Below are 26,374 nucleotides of genomic sequence, written 5' to 3'. Positions count from 1 at the left end.
GCAGCCACACAAAGAACGGACAGAAGCTATAAACCAGGAAAAAGGAAAGTCTTGTTTGTTTTTAAACCGCGTGGGTTTTGCCCCTGGATCTGGCTGCTGAGACGTGTGACAGCAGCGAGGAGCGGGACCGAGCCCGGCTCCACGTTCCTGCCCCTTCATCAGCCTTTCCAACGAACACCCACCCACGTGTCACCTTCCAGCTGCGACCAGAGGTGATGGGAGCACCAGAAAGAGCATCATCTAGGGAGGTGGGGCTGGGGACTGCGGGGGCGACGCGACACTAGGAGTGGGATGTCCCTTGGGGATGCCACCGCACGTCCCACCTGGCAGCGACCACTGGAGAACCACCCATCCCAGCTAAGGAATCAAAGGGGGAAAAACAAGGCCCAGGATGTATTTCTTAATCAGTTTATCCCTGAAAGCAAGCAAGAAGCTCCCCTCCAGGCATGAAAACACCATCATTCTCATTCACTCACGGCATCCCACCGGCCTCACTCCTTCTCCTGATCCTGTTTCCTTGGACCAGCCGTATTTAATTCGGCACACCTAGGACCGCGGCAGCCGAATCTACAGATCTCCTCAAGTCCCTGAAAAGCATCTCTATGCCTTTGTTTGAGGTTGTGAAAGCGGCTTTTTTACTCCTTAACATCTGTGGCTTGCCGGGTTCCCGCGGCTGCGGGAGGGAGCCGGCGCTTCTGCGCGGGGTAAATTAATCCTTTGTTGCTCCTCAGCCGTTTCTTTGCTCGGGTTGGGATGGAAGAAAATCAACTCGTTTTTCTTCCTGCCCTTCCTGTTTACAGTGACACAGGGTTTCTTCACATGATAGTGGCAAGAGATGCTTGGACTCTCTAATTACATCTCAGCCACGGCCAGGCAGGGACAGTGAGGATGGACCAACTTGGCCCAGGGTGTAAGGGGTTCAAAGCAAAGCCTCCTCAGACCCCCCCATGGCTGTGGGGAGCGGTGCAATGCCCACACTCACATACTTTTAAAATCTGAGATGCCCTGATATTTTTCAGGGCAATAAGAGCATCGCTACTGGGGATGCTGCACCCGTGTCCCGGCTTCAGAGTGGGGTGCGAGCAGGACGGGGCACATCTCACATCGGGGATGGCCGAGGCACTCGGGTGATCACTCATATCAGTTTTAGTTCAAAGAATTTCTCCTGCTGCTCTGGAAATCAGATTACGGCTGTAAAACCGCAGGGAGCTGCTGGGGACGATGAACCCTTGGTCTGTTGGGACCTGGGGACAAGGCACCCGCCATGTTCCGAGCACCCTCCTGCTCGGCAAGGGACGCGCCGGCCGCACAGGGAGCAGGAGACTCGGGCGTCCGGGGGGAGGGCGGAAAGGCAGGAGATGTTTTCCTATCCATTTCCCAAGAGGAATGAGTGATCTGAGACTGTACTGTGCCCAAAGCGTGGGGTGGATGCGCTGATGCCCACACCCGGCCCCGAGGACGCTGCTTTTCCGCATTTCTGCTTTATTCTTTTTACCTTTTCTTTCTGTTATTTTACCATCAGAGAAGAAATTACCTGTGCGGGCAGCGAGGGAGGAGGCGATATCCCCCTGGGTGACGCAGAACCCGCGGGCGCGAGCTGGCAGTGGTAATTGGGGGGGAAAAGCCAGAACTAAAAAAATCCCACCACTTTTTAATCGATTTGACTGCAGGAAGAAGGGAAATGCCCCAACACCAGAACAGCCATCAGGTGAAACTTTCCTTCGACTTTTATAATTACAGAATAGAAAAGAAATCCTCGGTTCACGTTACAAATACAGTCTCATATAAAAACAAGCCAACTGAAAAAACAAAGGATTTGTGGAGCGCCGGTGCCTGGGTCCCGCCGAGCTCAGGAGGGAGGGAAGCTCTTCGAATGGGTTTAGATGATGGGAATGTTTCCTTCTGCATCCCACGGGGTTTGAGAAGGGTTTTGAGTGGGTGGGTGTCTGCCCATCCCATCCCATCCCGCCCCATCCCATGGCAGGTCAGTGAGAGCATCCTTGAACCTGGAGAGGAAAATGAACCCTGGAGATGCCGCTGTCCGCAGAGCTGGGGATGGGGTGTGTTTGGGGGGTTGCTTGAAAACCACTATTTTCCTTGGGAAAAGGAAAAAAAAGAGGGGGAAAGGGTGGCAAACTTATTGCCTGGCAAGGCGGCAGCTCGGCCGGAGGGGCCGGGGGTGCAGCCCGGCCCCTGCCCAGCATTTGGGGCTGGGCAGCTTTGGTCCTTGGCTCTTCCCAGCTGCTTGTTGGGAGGGACAGAATAAACAACAGAATAATCACTTAAGGATGCAAACCAAAAACCCCCAGATAACCCCAGGGCTGGAGGAAAAACTCCTGGGAGGCAAAATTAATGTGACCAGATGCAAAGGGGGGTTTGGGGCCAGATCCAGGGGAAAGCACGTCCCACCACAAGGGGAAAAAGGAGCTTGGGGGGGTGCTGAAATTCTGCGTGAAACGACTTTTTCCTTGCGGCTTCTGAGGCTCTGAATTCCCCATTTTGCAAAGCGATCGCTGCCCAACAGACCTTGTGCATCCCCCCTAAAAAAAACAACCATTCCTCATGTACCAGCATCATCGCTTTGCTGCTGCCAAACCCGATGGGTGGATGAGACTGCGCAGGGATGGAGGGGCCGGGGGGTCCGAGAGGCACCGGCCGCCCCCCGGGGCGGGCAGAGCGGGGCTGAAGGCACCACGTGGGCCTGGGGAGCCGGCGCAGGCTCGCGGGGGGGTCACGCTCAGCCAGAGTCTACTCAGGCACTTTAAATTAAACTAAATAACAAAAAACCCCAACAGAACAAAACAAACCAATAATTAAAAAAACCCAACCCAAAACATTCATTAGATTCGTTAAAACAGCCGGCAAAGGGCTGTGTCGACAGCAGCGTCAGTATTGCCAAATTTGAGCGAGATCCCCCCAAAATCCGGCAGGGATGGGGAGGCCATGGGGGTTTTGGGTGCTCTGTTCCTGCCATAGCCCCACGTTCAGGGAGGCTGAGGCAAGATGCTGACGGTCGGATCCAGCTCCTCGGGATGAGGGGATCAATCCCAGCCCCAGCCCCTTCGACGCTGTTCCATCCAGCCAGGGGGGCTGGAAAACGCCTTTTGGGAGCAAAAACCCCATTTTTGGGGCCAGCCCACTCCCAAACCCAGCGTTTGGGGAAACTGTCCCAACCCCAGAGAGGACAAGGCTGGTCTGTGCCCCACTGTCCCCAAAGCCAAGTTTATGTCTCACCCTGCTCCCAGTTTGCTCCAAACCAGCTGGTTTTGCCCCAATCCCGTGCCAGGCCCCCCCGCCCGGCCGCTGCTCCGGGGGAAAACCAGGCAGAGAAGAGCAGAAAAGTGTCCAGCAGCGATGCTGCCACCCCGTGTGTCCCCACGTCCCCGTCCTGGGAGGGTGTGGGAGCCGGGGGGGACAGCACAGCTTTGGGGGGTCCCCTTGATCCAGCCCCGCCGTGGGTGGGTGGTTTGGGCTCGGGGGATCCAGGCTGGGATGGATGTGCAGCTCCTGGCTCTGTTTGCGGGGGGTCCTGTGGGGTGCGGGGAGACAGGAGGGGACCGGGTGGCTTCACGCGGTGTCCCCGCCTGGCCGGGGGTCGTGTCATTGGGTGTGGGACAGTTCGCTCTGGGGGTCCTGTCGCTCTGGGGGTCCCACGCTGGGCTGGATCCTGGCAGGAGGGGGTTACCCGGACCTGGGAACAGAGGGGAGAGGGGGTCAGGGTGACACCAGGGTCTGGGAGTCCCTGTCACAAGGGGGGCCAGATCCTGGCACAGGGCACACACAGACACACGGACAAACAGACACATGGACACAGCACAGGGCACACACACAGCCCTTCACACCAGAAACACGCCCCGTTCCTTGGGACAGCACACGGGACCCCCAGCCCTGTCACAACGGCCCCGGTCTCAGCTCCCAACCTGCGTTTCCCACCGTCCCCATGTGCTACAGGAGGGATTTTGGAGGTGAGAGCCCCCGTCTCGGGGTGGGGGACAGACAGTGTGGGTACCCAGATGGCGGGTGGGGACCTGGTGCCACCCTGGCCAAGCAGGAGGGACCCGAGGGGAAGAGGAGCAGTTGCTGACACGGCACATCCTCCTCCTTCCGCTGGGTGGAAGCCCTCCCCCGCGCCCGCCATTAATCCAATTACAGCTAATTGGGAACGGCACAACAAGCTTTAATTTGTTGGGCCAGGACGCAGCCCCGCGTCCCTCCTGCTCAGCTGTCCCCTGGGGACACAAGTGGCCGGATTCGCTCCACTGAGCTGGGACAGCACCTTGCACATCCTCGCATGGGTCACAGGTGGCAGCGAGACCTCCCGTGTCCCCCCGAGGTGGGGCCACCGCTGCACCAGCACCCCCGTTTCCCCTCGGGTGTCACCGTGCTGCCACAGCACCCGCTGTCTCACACCTTGGGGACAGGGTGCATCCCCCCAGCCCCATGAGCCTGACCCACCACTGCTGTCAGGGCAATGGAGGCACCTTGATATAAATTACAGCTTCATTAATTAGGTGGCAAGTTATTAATGAGCTGCCGGGGTAGGACGGAGGGGGCTGCGGGCAGGGGGGCTGGCAGAGCCGTGACAGTGTCTGGGTTGTGACCCCTCCTGGGTAGAAAGGCCACAAGGATGCGGGTGGCCCGCGAGCTTGATTAATTAGGAAGCAATCTAATTACAAGGACTGCTGGCTGAGCCAGCCCCGCAGGTGGGGAGTGAGGCCGGGGAGCCAGGCTGCACTGTCCCCAGTGTCACCGTGGGATGGGTGCTCTGGTACCTGGGTGGGGGCACAACCCATCCCCAAACTGTGCACCCAAACCCTCCATCACCCACTGCAGGGGCAGGACACCCACCTCAATCCCCAGGACGTGCCACCATCCATGTCCCCGTCCCGCTGTGCCCCACTCACCCAGGGACTGGGGGGCTCTTGGGGAAGTTCCAGCTCGAGGCACAGCACCCATGGGTGCTCCCCCGCACCGCTGCACCAGGGAGAGCACACAGGAGACCCAAACACCCAGCGAGGGCCCAGCAACAACACAAATGTGTTTGTTCCACCGCAGCCCCCTCTTTGCATCTCTAATTGCATGGCGTGCCCTTGAATTTGCATAGAAGGCTTAAAATATAATTAATTTTTGGCATCCGGCAAAGCCCACAGGAGGCTAATCCCTTTAGATTTCGCAGCCTTATCGCGTTTGAGCATTTATCTAGTTAAGCTTAATGGGTAAGGGAGAAGAAACAAGTCAGCTGCACTTATCTGAAGAGCTGTGCTCCCCCGGGCGCGCTGGTGCTCAGCAAAGGAAAACAGCAAAAAGCACAACAAGGGCACGATCCCCCCAAAAACTGCCCAGCCCCAGCCCCTGTGGAGCTCCTGCGCTTTTTGAGACCAAGCAGACCCACAGACCCAAATATTTTGGGTTAGGATGGTGTGATGAGGCACCTTCGAGGGGCTCCTGCATCCCTGAGCATCCCCAAGGCTTTTCCCCGGTGCGGACTCACGTGTAGAGCGGCTGTAGCTGTAGGTGTGACGTTTTCTGGGGCGCCTGGTAGCCGTAGGAGTCAAAGCCGCCAATGAAGTCGACTGGGGAGAGGGGGAGAGCAGCGGGGTGAGTTGCGAGGGCAGCAGGGCGGTTTCCCTGCCTTCCCTGCCCCGAGGGTACCCGTGGCTCATGCAGCTCACTGCAGCACCCCAGGGAAATGCAGCATCACAGTTTGCGGCTGCATCCCGGGTCACTGCAACGTCCCAGGTCGCCACAGCATCCCAAGTTGTGGCAGCATCCCAGGGAAATTCAGCATCCCAGGTCATGGCAACACCCCCGGTCCCAGCAGCATCCCAGGAAAGCGTGGTGAGAATCAGAGGAAAGGAGCTGGACCAGCTTGCAGAGATCCCTCGGGCTCTCCTCTCCTCCCACCATAGCCCTTGCGTTGCAGGCTGGACAAAGTGGTGAAAATTACCCTATTATTGCCTCCAAGTGGGCATCTAAGGAGAGTTATGGGGGAATTACATCTTGTTTCAAGCCTGTCATTTACGGGAATTGCAGACACCACTATATCAGTTTTCACAGCTGCAATTTCCAGCCCGGCAGTTCATGGTTTTAAACTAAAAGAGGGAGATTCAGGCTGGCCATGGGGAAGGAATTGTTGCCCTGAGGGTGGTGAGAGCCTGGCCCAGGTACCCAGAGAGGTGGTGGATGAACCATCCCTGAGACACCCCAGGCCAGGCTGGACGGGGTCTGAGCACCCTGAGCTGGTGAAGATGTCCCTGTCATGGCGGGGGGGGCACTGGGGGGCTGGGAAGGTCCCTCCAACCCAAACCATTCCATGACTCTATGATCCTTGTGGTCCCTTCCAACCTGGGATTCTCCACCTGCCCCCAGACCTGAACCCTCAACCTGCTCAGCCAGCCCAGGAACGGGCACCACGCGCAGCCAAGGGGGGTTTCCAAACCCCCCCGGGACCTGGAGTGTGACCCATCTCCCCAAAACCAATATATTAGTCCCCATAGAGCTGAGATCTGGGTGAGTTCACATGTGGGTGTCCAGGAAACAGCAGGAAGCTCGAGAGGGGAGCCCAGTTCTCCCAGCATATTTATCTTCCCGACTTAATATTCAGCCAGCTCTCAATTTTGATGCCATCCATCCATTTCCAAATCTAATAAGATATTCCATTAAAAAAGCTGCATTTGAATCTTGGGCTCCAGCAGCATTAATATTAAAAGTGTATTGAATGCAGGAGTTTGTTTGAATGCAAACACGCTTCAAAGCCGGCGGCGGTAGATAAACCCTTTTGCCAGCTCCCCCGGTACAGAAACAAGTTATTACCGCAGGCAGTGTCCAATTTCACACGGAGATTTTCCTTTTCCGCTACATCGGCTCCCGGCAGCGCTGCGGTGAGAATGTGGGGGTGCCGGACCCGGCACCTCCCGGCTGGGACCATCTGTGGGTCCCGGCCCCGGCGGGGCCGCCGATCCGGTGCGTGGGGAGGGAGCGCGACGCCGAGTGCATCCCGGTGGCTTTTGCCGCGCGGCGGTTGTGGCGCGTCCCTGCCCGCGGGCGGCTGGCGGGAGCTGCCAGCTGGCGCGAATTAATAAATGGCAGATGAGCACTTAATGCGGTTGGACGGCTACGGCCTCAGCCGCCTTGGTAAGTGGGGCTGGGGGCTCAGCGCTTCTGGAGGGGTGTTTTGTAGAATAACTTTGGAAAAATGGGGCAAAAAACCCAACTGAAGGGATCCTTTCACCCGCCCGCAGCCCAGGCACCGCTCCCGTCCCCAGCAAGTGCCACTTACAGCTGTCTTCTTCCTCCAGGAACACTTTGCTGACGTAGCAGGCGTAGACAAAGCCAAAAAGCTGTGAAACAAAAGCAAACGGGGAGAAGTCGGTGAGAGCCTGGCCCAGGTACCCAGAGAGGTGGTGGATGAACCATCCCTGAGACACCCCAGGCCAGGCTGGATGGGGCTCTGAGCACCCTGAGCTGGGGAAGATGTCCCTGTCATGGCAGGGGGGCCCTGGGGGGCTGGGAAGGTCCTTCAACCCAAACCATATGTGATTCTGTGATTTTCTTTGAGCCTCCCAGGCTCCCCAGGAGCTTTGCATCCCCGTGTGTCCCCTTCCCACCTCCCCATGGGGTGACAGAGCTACCAGGAAGGGGGGACCCCCCCCTTACCAGCAAGCGGCACATCCCACCAGGTCCCACAGCCGAGTGTGTTACACTGAGAGCCCCCATTCCTGCAGCACCCAACCCATAGCAGGTTCTGGGGTGGGCAGCACCCCCGCAATGCTCCTCTCCTCCCACCCCTAAGCCGATGCTGCCCTTGATGCTACAGAATGGCTGTGTGATGGCGGGACACCCCCAGCTGGAATCTGTCCACCCCAGTCCCTGCCATCATTCCCTCTTTCTCACTTCGCAATTTGGGATGAGGAGGAAAAGCGGTGGCGGCCGCCCTTACCGCCAGGAAGATCTGCGTGGCGCTGCTCACCACCTCGATGTACTGGTAGTCGAGCAGGCAGCCGCTGACGGTGATGACGTGATGGTCCTCGGGCGCCAGGTTGGAGTTGAGCACCGGCGTCACCAGGCAGCCCGGCCCGTTCTCCATCCACCACGAGCGGTGCAGTGAGGTATTGAAGGTCATGATGAAGTCCCGGTCCTGCAGGAAGGGGCAGAGGAGGAGGCACCAGCTGTGGAGCTGGGGCTCTTTGCAGAGTGGGCGGACACAAAATGGGCTTTTCCAACCCAAGGATGCTCCACGAGCATCGCAGGCACCCGGGGCAGCTGATGAACCCCAAATCTCCCTGATGCACAGCCAGTGTCCTCAGGGTTTGTGGCGTCCCCCCACACCGGTGGGCACAGACCACTTGGTGAAGCAGCACACAGGTGTGCCATGACGCCCAGGTGACATCCCGGATGTCACAGAGCTGTCACCAGCACAGCAGCTTGGCCTTGAGGCAGGGACACAGCTGCTTGTGATGCTGCAGCTGCATTCAGCCATCCGAAAGATGGGACCATGGGATCACCCCCCCCAGCGTGGTCCAGGGATGCTGGGCAACCTCCTCTGCATCCCTGGGGGTTTTGGGTCCTTTTTGGGGACAGGGGAAGGAGGAGGGTGAGAGCAGGACAGCAGGGAGGATGGAAAGATGGAGGGAAGGCGATGGGAGCAGCGTTACCTGTGACAAGCGTCCAACCTCCAGGTAGAAGCAGATGATGAAGGCGTTCCAGCCGACCCACAGCACCAGCCACACCGCGTACTGCCGGGAGAGAGCTGGTCAGGGCACACCGTGCCGAAACACACCCCCGCTCCATCCCCCCAGCTCGCTGGATCCCGCCGGATCCACAGGGATCTGGGCTGGGATGCAGGACCTGGGGCTGAGCCATCCCCAGGGTGAGGATACTGCACCCAGGCGCAGGAGCATCCTCCCCAGCAGTACCTACCATCATGAGGTATTTGGATCTGTACTGGATGGTCCCAAAAATACCCAAAATAACGGCCATGATGTGTAAAAAATTCGCCAGGATGGGTGCCCACTGGTAGCCCAGGAAATCAAAGATCTGCCTCTCCAGCGCCGCGACCTGCAGCAGAGCAGAGGGGGGTTGCAGGTGTTAGAGCAGGACACCGGTCACCGCAGCGGCTCCCGGGGTGCTGAAGGCAAAGAGCAGCTAGTAATTAATGGGAAGTCCCACGGATAATTAGTTGCAATAGGCTGAAATGTCTGCGTGACACATTGGCCATGGTGGGCAGGCGTGTGGTGGCGAGCGAGGGGTTATCAGGAATATTTGGAGCTGAGAAGGTGGAGCAGGGAGCTGCCGGCTTGTTGTCCCACCAGCACCCTCCATGCTTCAGTTTCCCAACGCAGCATCCCTGCCCAGCCAGACCGACCTAACGCGTCCTAATTCCAGGGGGGAAATAAATGAGGTGGCAAAAGTCCTTCCCTAAGTGTTTCCTGAGGATGGGGCACGGCTGATGCATCTGCCTGTGCAACCGCCAGCTGTGCCTCAGTTGCCCCATCCATAAAGCATCACGCACTGATTGAATTGGCTTAGCAAGAGCTCTAATTAATGCCTACGTTAGCCCAGCTCCATCCTGCCCGTGGGTGCAAAGCCAAAGGCAGAGCTGACAACCATGGTATCCCATTCCCTACTCTATTCCCGGGATGGGATCTGCTGGATCCCTGCCAGCAGGACCCCAATTTCCATTGAAGATGACACAAAGACAAGGAGCATCCCCGGCATCCGCGGGGCCGGGACCAAGGATGTTTGCATTGCGGCTTAACTCACTTCCACGCTCCTTAAACTCTCTGAGAAAACAGCCTTTGGAAATACTTACAACCAGGCTGTAAATCTTTTAAATTGAGAGACGTAAATAATAAATGATACAAGGAGCACAGCACTCAGGGTTTCACAGCCGCCCATCGATCCGGTGGCTGTTGACAGAGCTGCTGAGCGGGGGGCAGGCGGGAAGGCTGCGAGTTTTGGTATCGGTGAGTCTCTGAGACCCTCAGGATCAGGGAGTCCAACCATTCCCCCACCCCAACACTGCCCCATGTCCTGAGAACCTCAGGTCCATCTGTCCAGCCCTCCAGGGATGGTGACTCCAGCACTGCCCTGGGCAGCCTGTTCCAATGCCCCACAGCCCTTTGTCACTAGTGGCCCCAACCAAAGCCAGGGAACAAGCCCAGCCCAGCTACAGGGCTCAGCACCACTGGTGAGCAGGACAAGGGGTTCTGCAAACTCACCACACACCCCACAAGAAACCTCTAAACAACCTGGAAACCAGCAGCATCCACCCCCAAATGCAACCTGTAGGGCTCAGGGCATCCTCCCCAGGCCATTTCCCTCCCATGAGGGGCATTTCTTATGCTAATAGCAGCCTCATTTATTGACCTCCCCTCATTAACACCCTGCTCTCCCCTTCCAGGTGTTGCTGCTTCTCTGCCCTGATGCTCCTGGGGGGGCGGGGCTGGGAACCACACACCATCCCACTGCTAATTAAGATAAACCTGCAACTGATCAATGCAACGAGTTTTAGGGCTCCCTCTTAATTAAACACTCTCTAGTTTATCGATCAGCCCCAAAAGTTCCCTTTGCAGCAAATCACATCAATTAGTCAGGGGAAGACGCGCGCCAGAGTCCTGCTAATTGAAACGCCTTGCCTGCAATGATTTTATTTTAATCAAGGAATCGAAGTGGGCGAGATGTGGGGACCAGGCTCCAGCAGCGCGTGGGGTCCCCGGGGAGGATGTGACAGGAGGGGACGGGAGGGCTGTGACAGGAGGGGACAGGCGGAGGCTCAGCCCGGGACTCTGGGAGGCAGAACCGGTGAGGCAGAGCTGGAGAAAATGGGATTTTTTAGGGGTGTTGGCAGCAAATTGAAGTGCAAAAGAGTTCATCTGTCCCCGCGCCACCCTCACAGTGTGGCCCAGGGCCACCCCTCACCCTGCTGCCCCCACCAGGGACAAGCCAGAGCCACCATGGTCCCCCCAGCCCACAACCCTGCCTGGGATTTACGGCAGCCCAAGGAAGCAGGATTGGCAGCAGATCCTCCATCACAGCTGTCACACCCTATGGCTCTTAGAGGCCTCTCCAAAAACCACTTAATTACCCCCAGAGCCAGAGGGACGCAAGGACTCGGCCACCTGTGGACACAAGAGACCCCGAGGCTCGTGTGTCTGTGCTCAGCAGCCCCGGCAATCGCAGGGACGATTCATCCACGTCCCCCTCCCGCAGTGCCCAGGGAGGTGACGTCCGTGTCACCAGGGCCCAGGGCAAGGACACTGGCCCAGCTGCGGCCCCCGGTCCCCCAGGCTCCGCGGGGGAGGTGGCGCTGACCCCTCCCCGGCTCCATCCTCTCGCCTCGCCTGCGATGGCGATGACATGTTTGCTGACACACACACATAAATATATTATTGCATCTCCAAAGCCTCAATAATTAACGAGTGGAGGGAGACAGGAGCTCCGGTGCTGGGGGGTCAACTGCTGGTGGAGCTGGGGAGAGGGGAGGGAGATGCTCCCTCCAGTCTCTCCCTCTGCCCCCCCAGAGGTGCAGAGCTGCATGGCTGGGTGCTGGGTGACATTCTGGGGACATCCCTGCTGCTCGCTGTGCCCTTGCGACCCCAAAGCCTCCCAAGCAGCACCCCAGGGTGCACCAGCACCCCAGGGCGCAGCAGGCAGTGGGTCATGTTTGGGGACACATGGCAGTGACCCCCCCCTTCCCCAGCTGCATCTCAAGCCGTGTCACCCCCCACGGCCAGGCAGTGATTCTTCTGGGCACATAATTATGTATTTAATTGCTTTGAAATTATTGAAATTGCTTGTCCCTGACATTCCCAAGGGGGAACACAGGTGTCTGGAGCATGTTGGGCACTGGTGACACAGAGGGGGGGCCACGGTGACATGGGGGTCCAGCCCCATTAATTCACAGGGCAGCGCAGGCAGCACGGGCAGCGCAGGCAGCGCAGGCAGAGCGGGCAGAGCAGGCAGCACAGGCAGCACAGGCAGGATGCTCGCGGGCTGCCCGCTGCCCTTGATCTCAGCAGCAGCATCTGCGCGTCGGGCTGGAATGAACCCTGTGCCCTCCCCTGCGCGCTGCGGCCTGGCAGGAGCGGAGCGGGGGCTCCGCTACCCCCCGATGGGTTATTATCCTTCAGCCGGGCGATCTCCTCCCGAACACCATATGCCTGGGGCTCGCCGGGGATTTAACTTTTCATTTCGCTGCATTTTGAAGAGATTTGGGGTTTTTGTTCCGCCTTGAATTCCCCTCCGCGCTGCGTCCGAAGATGCTGCGAGAGCATCGCCCTCCCCCCAGCTTGTCCTGCTTTTTCGGGGTAGAAATGCCCTGTTTCTAGGGGTCTTGGCCAAAAAAATCATGGGGTTTAGGGAAAACACACCCCCTAAGCAGAGCTACGGGGCAGGACCTGGCCCACTAGCGCGGTGCTTGATGCTGTTGGTCCCCAAGGGACACGTTTCCCGCAGCCCCCAGAGCTGGGTGTCCCCAGGCAGTTGGAGCATCACTGGGGGGCTCTTGGGGACCAGCTGGATCCTGTCCCGGTCCCCAGGAGGGAAAGCAAAGCCCATCTCCCTGCCCCAAAGGACGCCACACGGTCCTGCATCCCCACCCTGAGCCCCACAGCACCTGTGCAGGCTCCCCCACCCCTTCAACCTCTTTTTTTTAGGCAGTTTAAGGTGTTTTGCTGATTTTCATTCTTGTGACACCTTCGTCCTGCTCCCGGGGAGCCCGAGGAGCTGTCGGAGGCATTTTCATCTCGGTACCCACGAGCCGCCCGCCTCCACTTAGGGAAATTGGCTGCGATTTAAATGAACGGCAAGCGAGTGAATTGACTATTAAGAAGGTGCAAACACCGCTGTGAACCCAGGGACTTCATTTAATGACTTGGAAACAAGTTCTTGACCTACTTCCAACTTGCAAAAGCCTTCATGAAATCGCAAAGGAAAAGAAATTAAAGGCGCCGGAGCCTCTGGTATCAGGTGGTGACGAGCAGGATGCAGCATTTGGCCAACAAGATGCTCTGGGACCGAGCAGCCCCATTGTAAAACATGGGAGGAGCAAAAAACGGGGTGAAAGAGGCACAAATCGGGTCCTTCCACAGCTGTTGCAACCCCCCTGTTGATGCCAGCGGGTTTTGGGGGCTCCTGGCCTCTGTGCATCCAGCATTGCTGCATTTAGGAGCTCCCGGCGTGTGGCTCAAGCATCCCAGATCTCCGGGATGCAGCTGCGGGTGCCGGGGACACAGGCAGAGACTTGGGGTGTGCGGGGTCCCTCTCCACGGCTCCCCATCGCCCACCCAGCACCCACCCGATGGGCTTTCCTTGCTCTCGCCTGTTTTTTCCCACCCCCACCCCCGGTTATTTATTTCATTTCGCCGCATCCGGCAGCGTTGCCATGGGAACGCGGCGGCAGCCCCGGCTGGATGCGCTTGTCTAGACGCTGCACCCCAGGACCGCGCTGCCGGCAACCTGCTCCCTGGGCTGGACACGGCCCCGGTCCGGGCAGCACCCCTGGGTGCGGGGTCACCCCCTGCACCCATCCCCAGCACCCCTGGGACACCCCGGCACCCCAGCTCTGCACCCCAGATCTGAGCTCCTGGCTCCATCCAGCCTTGGGGGTTCCTCTGCTGTGCAAGGGGGGCTGGGGAATGCAGCCTCGGGGTGCCGAACAGCAATAATAATAATAATTAATAATAATAATTCCCCTAAATGCAGCCAAAGGGTTGCAAAGTGCCCTTTGCACCAGGAAGATTAAATCAAGCCCCCTCCTGGTTTTGCCTCATCGTAGGGAAGGGAAACTGAGGCACAGCATGGGGGACACCCCCAAATCTCTGCAGTGCTCTGAGATGCCGAGAACAGTGAAAGCCGGGGCAGCGGGTGTCCCTGCGGACAGGGATGCTCCATCACCTGCTCCAACAAAGCCCCAGGAGCCGCTGCTGAGCCCATCGGCTCCCAAAAGCGCCGGTTTGGGGCGGATTTGGCTCTCACTGCCCCTCATGTCCCCAGCAGAGACCCACAGCCCCTTGGCACCCCCAGAGGGCTTTTAACTCTTGTTTTTTCAGGCAAACATCACACATTTCAAATTTCCCATGAGCAGGTTGGTTTAACTCCAATACAATATTACATCTATTTAACTTTAAAACAATATTACATCTATTTAACTTTAATTCAAGATTACATCTATGATTTGCACCATCCTAGAAATGCCGAGATGAGACGTTTTTCTTGCCTCCCAGCAAGGAAACGTTTCGACGCCGAGGAAAAGCGGAGCAAGCGGCTCATTCCCCATCTCGCCCAGGGCAGCCCGGCTCCAGCACAACAGGATTCATCCCGCTGGGAACTGCTCTGTCGCCTTGGGAATTGCTCCAAACTCATTGGAATGTCTAATGGGGAAACTGAGGCACGGAGGAGTGCCGGAGAAGACCAGAAGCTCAATGGGCGGGTCGGCCCCGTGTCATGCTGAATAACCAGCTGGGGGACGGAGTGTGAATGGGGGTGCCTGCTGTCCCCTTGGTCCTGTCCACTCCATCCCATCCCATTTTATCCATCCCATCCACCCTATGCCATCCATCCTATCCACAGATTCCATCCCATTCATCCATTCGTCTCATTCTACCCCACCCAACTCATCATCCATCCCATCCCATCCCATCCCATCCCATCCCATCCCATCCCATCCCATCCCATCCCATCCCATCCCATCCCACAGCCAGTAACCCTTCAGCCGGGTCCAGCACAAATCCCCGATCCCCGGCTCAGCCTCAGAGGCACTTGCTGTCTCCAAACCATCAGCAATTGTCCCCCCACAAACGCCGGCACCAACAAACAGCCTTTCGGATGAAGAAAAATGGGATTAATCAAGCGGCTCAATTAGCCACAACAAGCCACGGCTTGTCATCACGCCAGAGACTCACAGCAGAAACCACACCAGTGGCACAGCCTCTGAGAGGCTGGGAATTCATTAAAATGGAGCAAAACACCCTAAAACCCCCCTGAGCAAATGGGGAATTGCTCAGAGTGGGGCGATTTCTCCCACGAGTCCGGAGATGCCGGTTTGCCCTTGGGACACGTTGACAGCCGGGGCTGGAGCTTCAGTCTGGGGGTATCGGGCTTCAATCTGGGGGATCTTGGGATTAAACCTGGGAGATGTTGGGCTTAAATCTGGGGGATCTTGGGGTTAAACCTGGGAGATCTTGGGCTTAGATCTGGGAGATCTTGGGGCTTAAATCTGGGGATCTTTACCTTAAATCTGGAGGATACTAGGTATAAAATTGGAAGATCTTCGGCTTAAATCTGAGGATCTTGGGCTTAAATTTGGGAAAACTTTGGCTTAGATTTTGAGCATCTTGGTCTTAGATCTGGGGGATCTTGGGGTTAAATCTGGGGATTTGGGGCTTAAGTTTGGGAGACGTTGGGGTTAAATTTGGAGGGGTATTTGGCATAAATTTGGGGGATCTCCGGCTTAAGTTTGGGGAGCACACAGGAACAGCAAACAAGACGAGGAGCTGGGAGAGATCGGGGGAGCTTGACCCCCTAAATAACAAATGGGATGGGGAGCAAGCAGGAGCGACTGCTCCTGGAAAAGCAGCTCTGGGCTACTGCAAAGAGCAGGAATGGGACAAATCGCTCTCCAAATATCTGCAGAAACCCACCAGATGAGGGGACAGGTGAGATGGGACAGATCCCGGCTGAGACGGCCCCACCAGCCCGTGCTGGCCGAGCCCATCCCGACAAGGATTAAGCCGCAGGCAATTTCGATGCTAATTCTCCCAGTTAAGTTCTTTAGCCCGACATCTGTGAGAAGCAAGAGGTAATTTCCCCCGGATCTCAAACGGTGCCTCAAAGATGCTGTTAATATAATCCGATAGAGGGGAGAGAAAAAGAAAAAAAAAAAAAAAATATATATATATATATAAAAAAAAATCCAATTTACTGACTTCTTTAGTGACACCTTTCGTAATCAATTCTCCCAGGAAAGAAATACTGATTAAAGCCAAGCGCATCGCTATGGAAACTGGCATCCCTCCTCCCCCGGCCCGCAGGCTGGGAAGGAGAAAATCGGGTGAGGAAATCTGCCTGGTAACAACCCCCTTAATGAGCTGGGGAGCAAAAATAATCCCTGGGAGCGGTGGTGCTGCGAAAGGAGCAGCCGGTGGCAGCCGGCGGGGAGGCGAACCCGCCTGCCGCTCCCCAAACATTGATCTTGATGGGAGGGTAGAGCTGTTTTGGAGGAGGAGGGGATGCTCCTGCATCCTGGAGGGGTGAAGTGGAATCCGAGGGTGGTACCCACGGGTGCGCCCCCCGAGTCCTGCGTGTGTGGGTGTTACTTCCAGCACTTATCCAATTTTTTAGCCTTAAAATACAAGCCAAAACCACCTTGAGATGCGGGTTTAAGAGATTCAGCTGCCCCGCAGCCCACGAGGAGGTGGCGGCACAAAAGGAATTTATCCAATAAAGCCAGCGGGTTTCCCTCTCCTCGGGGCGATTCCCCGACCCAGGGCAGCAGGTGCATGGCTGCCCGCCCAGGCTGGGCTGCCACCCCCGTGAGCAACACCCTCCCGGACCAGCGGTTTTGGGAGAATTGGGGATTTATTCTCCTTTCTCCACTGAATGGCAACAAGTTCCTGGAAGGGACCGGGGTCTCCTCCTGGCTGATTGTGTCCCGCACCCCAGCACCCCACGAGGCAAAGATGCTTGAGGCACCCATGGGTGCTGGTGGGACAGGGATAATCTTCCCATGGGGTGAATACAAAAGTCTCCGGGTGGTGGGAAGCAGCCAGGCCGGCGGCGAGTGGCACAGAAGGGACCTGGCTGCTCCCCAAGCACCCCGACGCTTTTCGGGGTGATTTACAGAGCTTCAGTCTGCACAGGACATCATTAGTGCTGCTCATTATCTATTAAGGGATTTAATAACAAGCCAATCTGACATTTTCCTTAAATCCTCCCCATGGCTGTGACCACGGATGGGAGCGCAGCCCCGCGGCTCCAGCACCGGGACTGTGGTCCAGCTGGAGCATCTGAGCCCCATCCACCCGCAGCCCGGGACCGGAGCTGGAGAGGCACCCAGAGGGATGCGCCACCCCAATAAACCCAGAAACCTGAACAGTTTGAACAATTCCTTTAGCAAAAGAGCCGTTTCTGTTAAACCCACCGATCCCTTTCCCATTCATCATGGAGAGGATTTAATAAGGCGCCTTCGCCGTGACCACCGGCACATTATTAAACGCAGCGATTAGCAGCTGCCGTGGATGGGAGCTCATTAGAGACTTCTTAAACATCCATAAAAATTGCTTTTATTAATTAGTTCATCCTCTTTTTATACCCACTGCATTCAGGAAGCGGGTTTTGGGGTTGATTTTACGGACCCCTTTGTTGCATGGTGGTGGATGGGGAGCCCTGGGGCTGTCCCGCTCCGCTCAGCATGAGGTGACAAGGGTGACAACGGGATGTCGCGGCGGTGACAACACAGTGGCTGAGTGGGGGGACAATGCCCCGAACACCCCAAACTCTGCAGCAGGGTCGGTACAGCCCCCGGCATCACGGCCAACCTCACACTGGGGACACTGGGATTTTCCCCAAAAGTCTGTTTCTCTCCCCATAACCACGTGGGATGCCTTTCCCAGCTGGGAGGTGGGTGCTGCCCCCAGATTCGGCACCCACAGGGTGCTGCCCCAAGCCTCCCCCCGCTTTGGGTGCCCTTGCAGGAGGGATTAGGATTTCCAGATCAACGTTTTGGGGAAAACCCAACTCAGCATCACCCATTAATTGTCACAGGGCTGGGGGGGACTCCTGGGGAGAGACGAGGGGATAGGGCATGGCCAGGGTTGCACAGGGACCCCAGCTCTTGGGGACCGTCCCTGCTCCCTGCGAGCTCCTCGCCTGGTCCCAAGCCCTGCAGCATCGTCCCCGCGGTGTCCCCACCTAAGGCCAGCTGTGGCACCCACGGCCACCGGGCTGCCCCACAGCCATGCCGGGGATGTCACTGCCAACACACACGTGCCACCTCCAGCCCTGGGGAGCAAACAGGCCCCTCCAGACCCCCCAGGTGTCACTGCACCCCAGCAGCCACCATCCCCACCCTGCAGGGGCACTCGAAGCCAGCCCTGTGCCACCCCCGTGCCCATCACAGCAGTCTCGATGTGTCCCCTCCTCCCCGAGACGAGGGGAAACTGCGGCAGATGCTACAAAGAGCGGCCAGGAAAGGACGGTTCCGCCTCAGAGTCCCGGCAGCTGCCAAGGGGAATTGGCAACCGGCTGGTGATGGGATGGAGGCGGCAGAGGGACGGGAGCTGGGGGGGCCCAGGGATGCAGATGGGGACACCGTCCCCCAGGGTGGGCGAGGGGGACAGGGCTGGTTCAGGGCCAAAATAGGGGGGAAAAAAGAGAAAATACAGATTGGAGCCTGCAAAGGGTTTGTGCAAAGCTGCTGGCTGGTGCTGCACCTTCCCGGGGCTGCGGGACGTGGGTCAAGGCAGCGGGGACCCGGCTGAACCCCACGGTCACCCCCCTGTCCCCGGCCCTTTGCTGGAGTGGAGGAGGAGGGGGAGGATGTGTGTGCAGGAAAGAGCCCCAAGGGGGCCGGGACAAGGACTCACAGCTTGACATTTCCAGGCGATAGCTGAGGACCACCATCAATCTGAGCTGTTAATGCGCAGGAGTAACGAGCGGACAGGGTTTCCCATGGGAAACCTCAGCATCGCTTGCTGCGCTGCTCCAGTACCCTGTGCTCCTACACCCAGCATCCTCCAGCATCACCCCAGCATCCTCCAGCATCACCCCCAGCATCCTCCACTCGAACCTGAGCATCCTCCATGACAGCCCAAGCAACCTTCTCTCCCCTGGGACATTTCCAGCTGGCGTTTTGTATCTGAGCATCCCGGTGCGATGGCACGAGCGTGCCTGGGGGACAAGGTGTCAGGCAGAGACACACACTGCTCCAGAACCAGCGTGGCGTGCCCACGACTCCCTGCATCCCCCAGACTGGGCCAGTCTCTGAGGCAGAGCCAGGCCACCCCCAGCCCTTTGGTTTCCCAGATCACGTCCACCAAAGAGCTTCACATTTCCATCCTCAGCAAGAGCCCAAGGGAAGCGAAGCCGCCCTGTCCTGCACCGGCTCCTCTCCGGCTCCCTGCTGTCCCCAGTGTCCCCAGGACATGGGCTCTGCCCCACAGACCTGCTGTGGGAAAGGGTGTTGCTATCGATCTGCTTATGGGAAGAGACCAGACTGACCCAGCGCACCAATTAGCCCTAATCAAGGTAATTAGCCTGAGAGCCAAGCTGCAGGCCAGCCCTGAGCGTGCTCTTTGCCCTGTCTCTGCCTGTGTCTCCTGTGTGTGACAGCGCAGCTGTGACCCCGGGCCAGGCATGCTGGCTGTGTCCCCTGCTTAGGTGACACGCAGCCTGGGCAGTGAGGATGACGAGGGTGCCAGGACACGGCCAGGCTGGGAGCCTGACAGCTCGGCCAGCACCGGTGGCTTTGCTGTGCCATTGCTGTCACCCGGGGTGCCCGAGGGACGCTCAGGGGCTGCCCCGTGTCACGTCCCTCCAAGGGGACAGTCCCCACTGCCACTCACAGCCCAGATGTGGAACCGTGTGTGCACAGTGAGTGATTTGCACACACTCGTGTGACAAAGGGCTGCGTGGCACGTCCCCAGCGCAGGAGATTCCTGAACTGTCCCTGCTGTCAGCTGGGCAGGGACACTATTAAATAACACGGTAAAATTTCCTTCTGCCGCAGAGTAAAAACCAAAGACGGGTGAAATTTCCCAGCCAAGCACACGGGAGCCATTATTAATCTTATTAATAAACCACTCAGAGTTTAATGTCCTGTTTAAATACGATGGGGGCTGCTCTCTGCCAACTTTGCCTTCCCAGTTTTCCAGGCCGTTACATACGTATTTTGAAAATTGAAATAAATATCTGCTTCCAAATGGAGGGAAGAGAAAAGAAAGACGCCGAGTCCCATCCTGAGCGCCTCTGGCCCTCCAAGCATCCCCCCAGAATTCGGGCAGGGTATCTTCCCCCCACTCAACCCCCAACGCTCCAGCGCCTCCAGCTAAAAACTGTCCCCAGCTCCATGCTGTGAGGGGGACAAGGACATCCCTGGGCATCCCAGGAGGATGCGGGATGGGGACACAGCCTGGACCGCTGGGACCCTGTCACAAAGCCACCCGGGATTAAATCAGATTGCTGATCGGCATCTCGACACTCTTAGGGCAGCTTAGTCCCGTTCACCAGCCAAACTTGGGAGCTCAGTAAGAAACAAGATCAAGTTTGGCTGGACAAGACTCATTTTCCCAGACACCAATTAGGCCATCAGGTTTTAGGCTTTGCCGACCACGTTGTGCATCAGCCTTTCCTTCCCCTGCTCCCGCAGCTCCGGTGCTGGGCCAGGCTGTTTTCTGGCTCATCCTCTTTATTTTCTCTACAACCCAGCCCTCCGAGACATTTATTTTCCAGTCCCCATTGCTCTCAGCTCCGTTACGAACCGGCGTGAATGATTTAGAGAGATCTTCAACCGGTCTTGTTAATACTCTGGGGTGCACATTAGCTGGTCCTGCAAATTTAGATGTACTGCACTTTAATCGCGGTTTTAATTGCGAGCTGTAACGTTCTGCCTTCCCAAACGCGCGCCAATAAACCTTTATAGCGGCCTGTCAAGCAAAGCTGTGCCGGTGAATAATGGGGATGCAGCGGAGGATGCGCGGCCGCGCGGAGGTCTCGCCGGGCTGGGACGCTTCCCCACGACCACCTGCAGCCACGGACCCTCCTGTGGCTCTTGGGGTGGTCACCCAGGGAGGTGACAACGTGGGTTGGGGTTTTTCACACCTCTAACACACACAGTTCCCCCCCGGGCTGCCTCTGGATCCTTGGCACTGCCCATCCCCGGAGCATCCCCGTCCCTCCGCGCCAGCACCCACCGCCCGCAGCACCCGCGGGTGCGGGATCGTCACCGCACCCACCGTGTCCCGCCGCGGGGAAACGAGGGGCTCTGCGTCCCCGCCCCCGCCGTCTGCCCCCCATTTCCATGGCAACCATGCAAATGTGAAAGCTTTCCATAATCATTAGGGAGCGGAGCCGAGCAGTATAAACAGTGACTGCAGTAGATTACATGCCTATTATGAACAGTCGCGCCTTCTGAGCGCTGGTAATTATACCTAATTGTGCATTTAATTGTGTAATTGAAAAAACCCCATCCAGAGTTCAGCCCGGGCTCCTTTCCCCCGTCCCCGCGGTGGAAGGTGCCGGGGGCAGCTCCGGCCCCGCTGTCCTCACGCTGTCCCCACACCAGGATCGGCCAGGATGGGAACCGCACGAGGACAAAAGATGCCGGCAGACGGTGGCGGTGGCTGATTCTCGCTGGATTTGGAGGGTTCGTGGCCAAAATTGGGCAAATGAGGTGGGAGAGGTGCTGGGGCTGCCAGGGGACAGCAGGGCTGTGAAGTCCCTGAGGGTGCAGCAGGGTCCCACTGGGGAAGGGGATGTCACCTGGGGCTGGTGGCTGAGGGATGCTGGGGATGGGACCACCCGCTCCTTTCTCTCATCCTTCGTTAAGTCGACCCCGCCAGCTCCTTAGGCTCGGTGATGGGGGGTCACATCCTGGAGGCTCTGGGTGCCCCATGCGAACCCCACGGCTCAGGCAGGCAGGATGGGGTGGAACCGCAGCCCCGCTCCCATGGCACTGTGCAGCACCACATGGCACGGTACGGCCCCGCATGGCGTGGTACGGCCCGCATGGCACGGTACGGCCCCGCACGGCACCGCACGCCTGGCAGGCTCCAGCAGGCTCAGCCGCGCGGGAGGTGCCAACGGAGCTTTGCTTTTCCAGCCAATTAAAGGAGAAGGAGAGAAACAAAGAAGGAAATGAAACCCCGGTTGGGAGTGACACGGAGCTGTGCCAGGCGGAGGTGGGAGCGCTGAGCACCCTGTCCCCACCCAGCGCCGGGGCTGGAGCTGCATCCCACCCCAAACGAGCCCCACGCCGCAGGGGAGCTGGTGGGGTCACCGCTTTGGGGGGGAGAAGGAGCCCACTCAAGCCAACCGGCCCCACAGCAGCACCAGCACAGCCCCAGGGCACAGAGCGGGACAGCCAAGGGACATGGGACAGCAGCTGGACAGATCCAGGCGGACCTCAGGCTCCAGCAGTCCCGCACCGCTGCCTCCGAGGTCTGGTACCGCAGCACCGCCGCTGCCCCCACCCTCCACCGACACCACTAGGCTCCAGAGTTAACGAGGGTCACGGCTTACATCTCTCACACGCCTGTGCCCGTGCTGGTGCTGTCGAGTCGGGTGGCGTCACCTTTGGGTTCATTTTCTATCCAACCACCTCAGCAGCTCTCACCTTTACATAAAGGAAAGATAAACTCTCCCGACAACAATGGGAACCCCAGAGAAAGGTTTACTAAGCCACCGCAAGCACCCCAGCCAGTCACTGAGTCTCCCAGATGATGGGGAGAACCAGCAAAAACCTGAGAGTTTTGATTTCATCTCACCTCATCAGCACCGATACCTCCCGGCAGCCCCTCTCGAGGTGGGGCAGTGCCGGTGGGTGTCTGCAAAGTGCATTCCTGGGTTTTTCTAGTGAAAAAGAGGCAAAATCTGGTGGGTGCTGCTTGTCCCCTGGGAATGAGGACACCCAGTGCTTGCAGCACCGCCTCACGAGCGCTGGAGCAGTGTGTAGGATATTGGGATGCTCCGAAGCGGCTGCCCAGGCTCCCCAGTCCGAAAACCAGTTTCCCAGACGGGTTCGGGTGCAGCCGCTGCCCGGGGTCTGGGCTGCGCGGGGCAGCGCGTGTTCCTGTCCAGACCTGCCTTCTCCCCCCAGCACAGGGGCCTTGCACGGGGACCCCCTGCAGGCTCCGCGTAGGGAAACTGAGGCACGGGCTGGCCGGCGATGAGGTGTGGCACACCAGCGCGATCGCTGTTGGCACAAACTGACCCCAAAGCAGCAGGGCACGGCTTCTCAGGCAGCCCCAGCACACACCAGTCCAGCCAGTCCCGGTGGCTAAGGGCTGTCCCCTCCCATAGCGCAGGGAGCCCGTGACAGGCATCAAGGCCACCCGGACCAGGGGACACGGGCCCCGTGGTGACGTCCCCGTGTCAAGGGTGTCACAGAGCAGCCGAAGCAGAGGAGAGGAGGAGAGATGGGGTCAGGAGTCACCCCCCATCCCCATCATCCCCTCCCAAACCTCAGCACCACCTGGTCCCGGCCATGCCACCTCGGGCATGAATCTTGGCCTTGGCCACTCAAAGGGACACCCTGATGGCGCCTGCTACGTCCTCACCGCAGAGCTGGCTGCCGATGGGCACCCAGACCCCAAAACCCAGGGACCCAGCAGCGCCTTCTCCCCATGGGGGGTGGGTGTCACTGCTCTGGGATGTGGTGCTGGGTTACGGGATGAGCCTGGGGTGGAAAGGCCACAGGTAAGGGACAGTTCCAGAGCCAGGGCTTTGGGGACGCCAGCAGCACCAGGACACACAGGGGAGGGTGGGGAGGAAAGCCTGACCCCAACCTGCAGCCAACCTGACCCCAACCTGCAGCCAACCCGACCCCCAACCTGCAGCCAACCCGACCCCCAACCTGCAGCACAAAGTTCCTCCGGCTGCGAGCAGGAGCGGCTCTCCCACCCCCGAAGCTCACACTGATTAACTTTTTCCCCTAAAATAAATAGATTAAAATCTCTCAGATCTAGGATTTCTCAGGGAATAAACGCCAACAAACCTTCTTAGGAGCTGAGCGGTAAAAATGAAAAGTGATCGAAAGCCAAGAAACTCCTGCAGACCCAGAAAACACCCGTCGGATTGATCCTGAATACAGGGGAAGGTGAGGAAGTGCAGAGCAAGACTTTACAGACCGAACCGCAGAGACAGCTGGGGACACAGGAGGCCATTCCCGCTGGGGACACAGGGACTTCAGCCCGGGGATGAGCCCACTGCGGCTCCGCAGCCCAAGACTGGGGACTTGGCTTCCAAGCTTCCCGTGTTCCCCCAGAAAAGCTGCGTCCCCCCCCTACCCAAAGGTGGGGACCCCTCCCCGCTCGCTGCCCTCCCCAGGATGGAGAATGAACAAGAGCGACGCCGGGAAGCAAGTGCCCGTCAGCAGGATGTCACCGTCATCGCCGGAGGGGATCCGGAGCCGTGTCCATCGCTGTCCCCACCCTCCCCATCACCCCCACCCCCGGGGACACCACAGCACGACCGCCACGCGTTTCGGCCACCCCCCCCTCCTTTTCTTCGCTGCAACGAGCCCCGGCATGGCCGCGGGGACAAGTTGTAGGCTGCTGATCCTCCGTTAACGAACGAGCTGTCCGAGATAATTAATCGCAAGCTCATCGGTGCTGGTTTTACCAGAAAACCCCCCAAATACTCCCCACGCTCCCTTCGCCTGCTCCTCTGCCAGCACCCTGATGAAGATTGATTCGCGAGCGGCGGCAAGAATGGCACGTAATTATTACAAAGACAACAATCTTATTAAAATTAAACCTCTCCCTTCTCTCTGCCCCCGACACCCCGGCGGCCCCGGCCGTGGGCAGACGAGTCCCGCTCGAAAGCAGCAGAGTTTACAAAGTGCTGGCAGCGGCTCCAAGTTTCCCTCTTACCCCAACTCGGGGGACCAGCACCCCAAGAAACATCCTGGGAGTCACTGGGATGCGAAACCGCCGGCGGGAGCGAACTCGGAGGGAAGCGGCTGCAGTTGGGAACAAAGCTCACACCTGCTGGAGACGCATCCCCAGGCGCCGGCAGCGCAGGGAACGGGTTCGCATCCATCTCCCCAGCCCGAGACAGGGGACACGGCTGGCGTTTTGTTCCTCCTTGATTATTTTATATCTTTCTTTTTTTTTCTTTCGGGGGCGGTGGCAGCGAAGCGTCCCCAAGCTGGTCCCACAGCAAGGTCACCGCGAGACGGAGCGGGTAAGGGTGACAGCCAACATTTCGCACAAAGCACAACCCGGCATGCTGATGAGCGCAGGCGGCCCCTCGCCTTACCAGCTGCAGGCAGCAGAATCCGACCAGCGTACATCTCCCATTGCATCTCCCCATGGTTTCCCAGCCGGAGCCTCGGATTTCCGCCACCGTGGCCTCTCGTCGCCGTCCTCCAGCTCCTCACCAGCAGAGCATCAGGGGGGCACCAGCACCATGTCCTGCTCTCCAGCCTCCGGCCAGCCCCGGGACTTTCTTCACAGCAGCCCCGGCGCCTCCCGCATCCTGCCAGGTTAGCACAGAGGCGGGCTGGGCTCACACAGGGGCATCGCCCCCCCTTCTCCGCCTTCCCCTCCACCCCCGAGCCCCGCTCCCCCCGAGCCCGCTACAGCCCCGTCCCCCGCTGCAGGGACCCCGGGGCCGCGCACGTCTCGCCAGCCATCCCCGGGGCGCGCAGGTTTGCGCGGAGCCCGCCCGGCCCCTCTATTGTCTCTCCCGCACAGCCGCGCTCCGCGCCCCGGGGGCGGGCGGGGAGGAGGCGGCGGGTGGGGTCGGGGGCGCGCCGGGCAGGGCGGGCCGCGGCCGCCGGAACAAGGCGAGCGGCGCTCCCGGCGGGGCCCGGCGGGCGGCGCGGCCGGGCGGGGGGGCGCGGGGCCGGGCACGCCGCGCCGCGCTGAGCGCTTGGCGGCTTCCGGGGGCGCCGGGCAGCGCGGCCCCCTCCCCGCAGGCGGCGGCGGGCGCGGCTGCTGGTTGCTCCCGCCTTTCGCTATCGTCAGTATTTGGGTTTTATTTAATCGCAGATTATTATTTTTGTTTTCCCCTCCGGAGCCAGGTGGGGCTGGGTTAAATCCGGCGATTTGCAAACGCAAAGGGCAGCTGAGCTGCTGCCCTCCCCCTTCCCTGCGGCCCTTGGGTGGTGGCCGGAGAGGCAGCACAGGGACCCCGCAGCCACCTCCTCTGGGGACTCCCTGGGGCGGCCCCGCCAGGGCAGCAGCTGGGCCGGCAGGGCGGACAGATGGCTCAGCCCTGGCAGGAACAGCCTCCCGGTCCTCCCCCAGAACCGGCTCCACCGCCCGGCACACGTGGCTCCAGGGCTGGAACGACCACTGGCCAGAGGCAACACAGCACCCAGGCACCCAGGTTTGGGTCTCTGCTCCCAGAGGGCTCAAAGGCTCAAATGCAGCAGGTCTGGGTAAGGAGGTGGGTGCAGGAAAAGCTGGCAGAGTATGGCCCCTAAACGCCACCCACCCGGCTCGCCTTTGTTCTTTTTCACAGCACACCTTCAGGGGGATCCGAGCGTGCACATCTGCCGAGGAGCAACCACGATGCTGCTTTTCCAGTGCTTTAGAAACCTCCTTTGGAAATGCACCCCGCAGAAGGACTTGGGAACAGTTTGCTGCTTTTCAGTTCCGTGATTTCTCAAACCTCAGCCCCGAATTTTATAAGGGAGCATCTCCTACAGCAG

At 58.8% G+C, this 26,374-nt stretch overlaps 1 protein-coding gene across 1 annotated transcript; it reads right to left on the bottom strand.

Moving 5' to 3' along the window:
* Positions 1 to 1,711: 1,711 nt before the first annotated feature.
* NKAIN1 (sodium/potassium transporting ATPase interacting 1) lies at positions 1,712 to 25,224 on the bottom strand. Its single transcript, XM_082071582.1, has 8 exons — positions 24,976 to 25,224; positions 8,920 to 9,057; positions 8,655 to 8,735; positions 7,940 to 8,137; positions 7,280 to 7,340; positions 5,492 to 5,573; positions 2,569 to 3,691; positions 1,712 to 2,006 (listed from the first exon to the last, which is right to left on the bottom strand). Exons 1-7 carry the CDS (start codon positions 25,027 to 25,029, stop codon positions 3,682 to 3,684), a joined length of 624 nt encoding a protein of 207 aa, XP_081927708.1. The 5' UTR covers positions 25,030 to 25,224; the 3' UTR covers positions 1,712 to 2,006; positions 2,569 to 3,681.
* Positions 25,225 to 26,374: the final 1,150 nt, after the last annotated feature.

The sequence above is a fragment of the Streptopelia decaocto genome (assembly GCF_964273445.1).
Source record: "Streptopelia decaocto genome assembly, chromosome: 23".
Taxonomy (NCBI): Eukaryota; Metazoa; Chordata; class Aves; order Columbiformes; family Columbidae; genus Streptopelia; species Streptopelia decaocto.
Note: the sequence above shows the minus strand (reverse complement) of the source record. Positions and strands in the feature narration are given on the sequence as shown.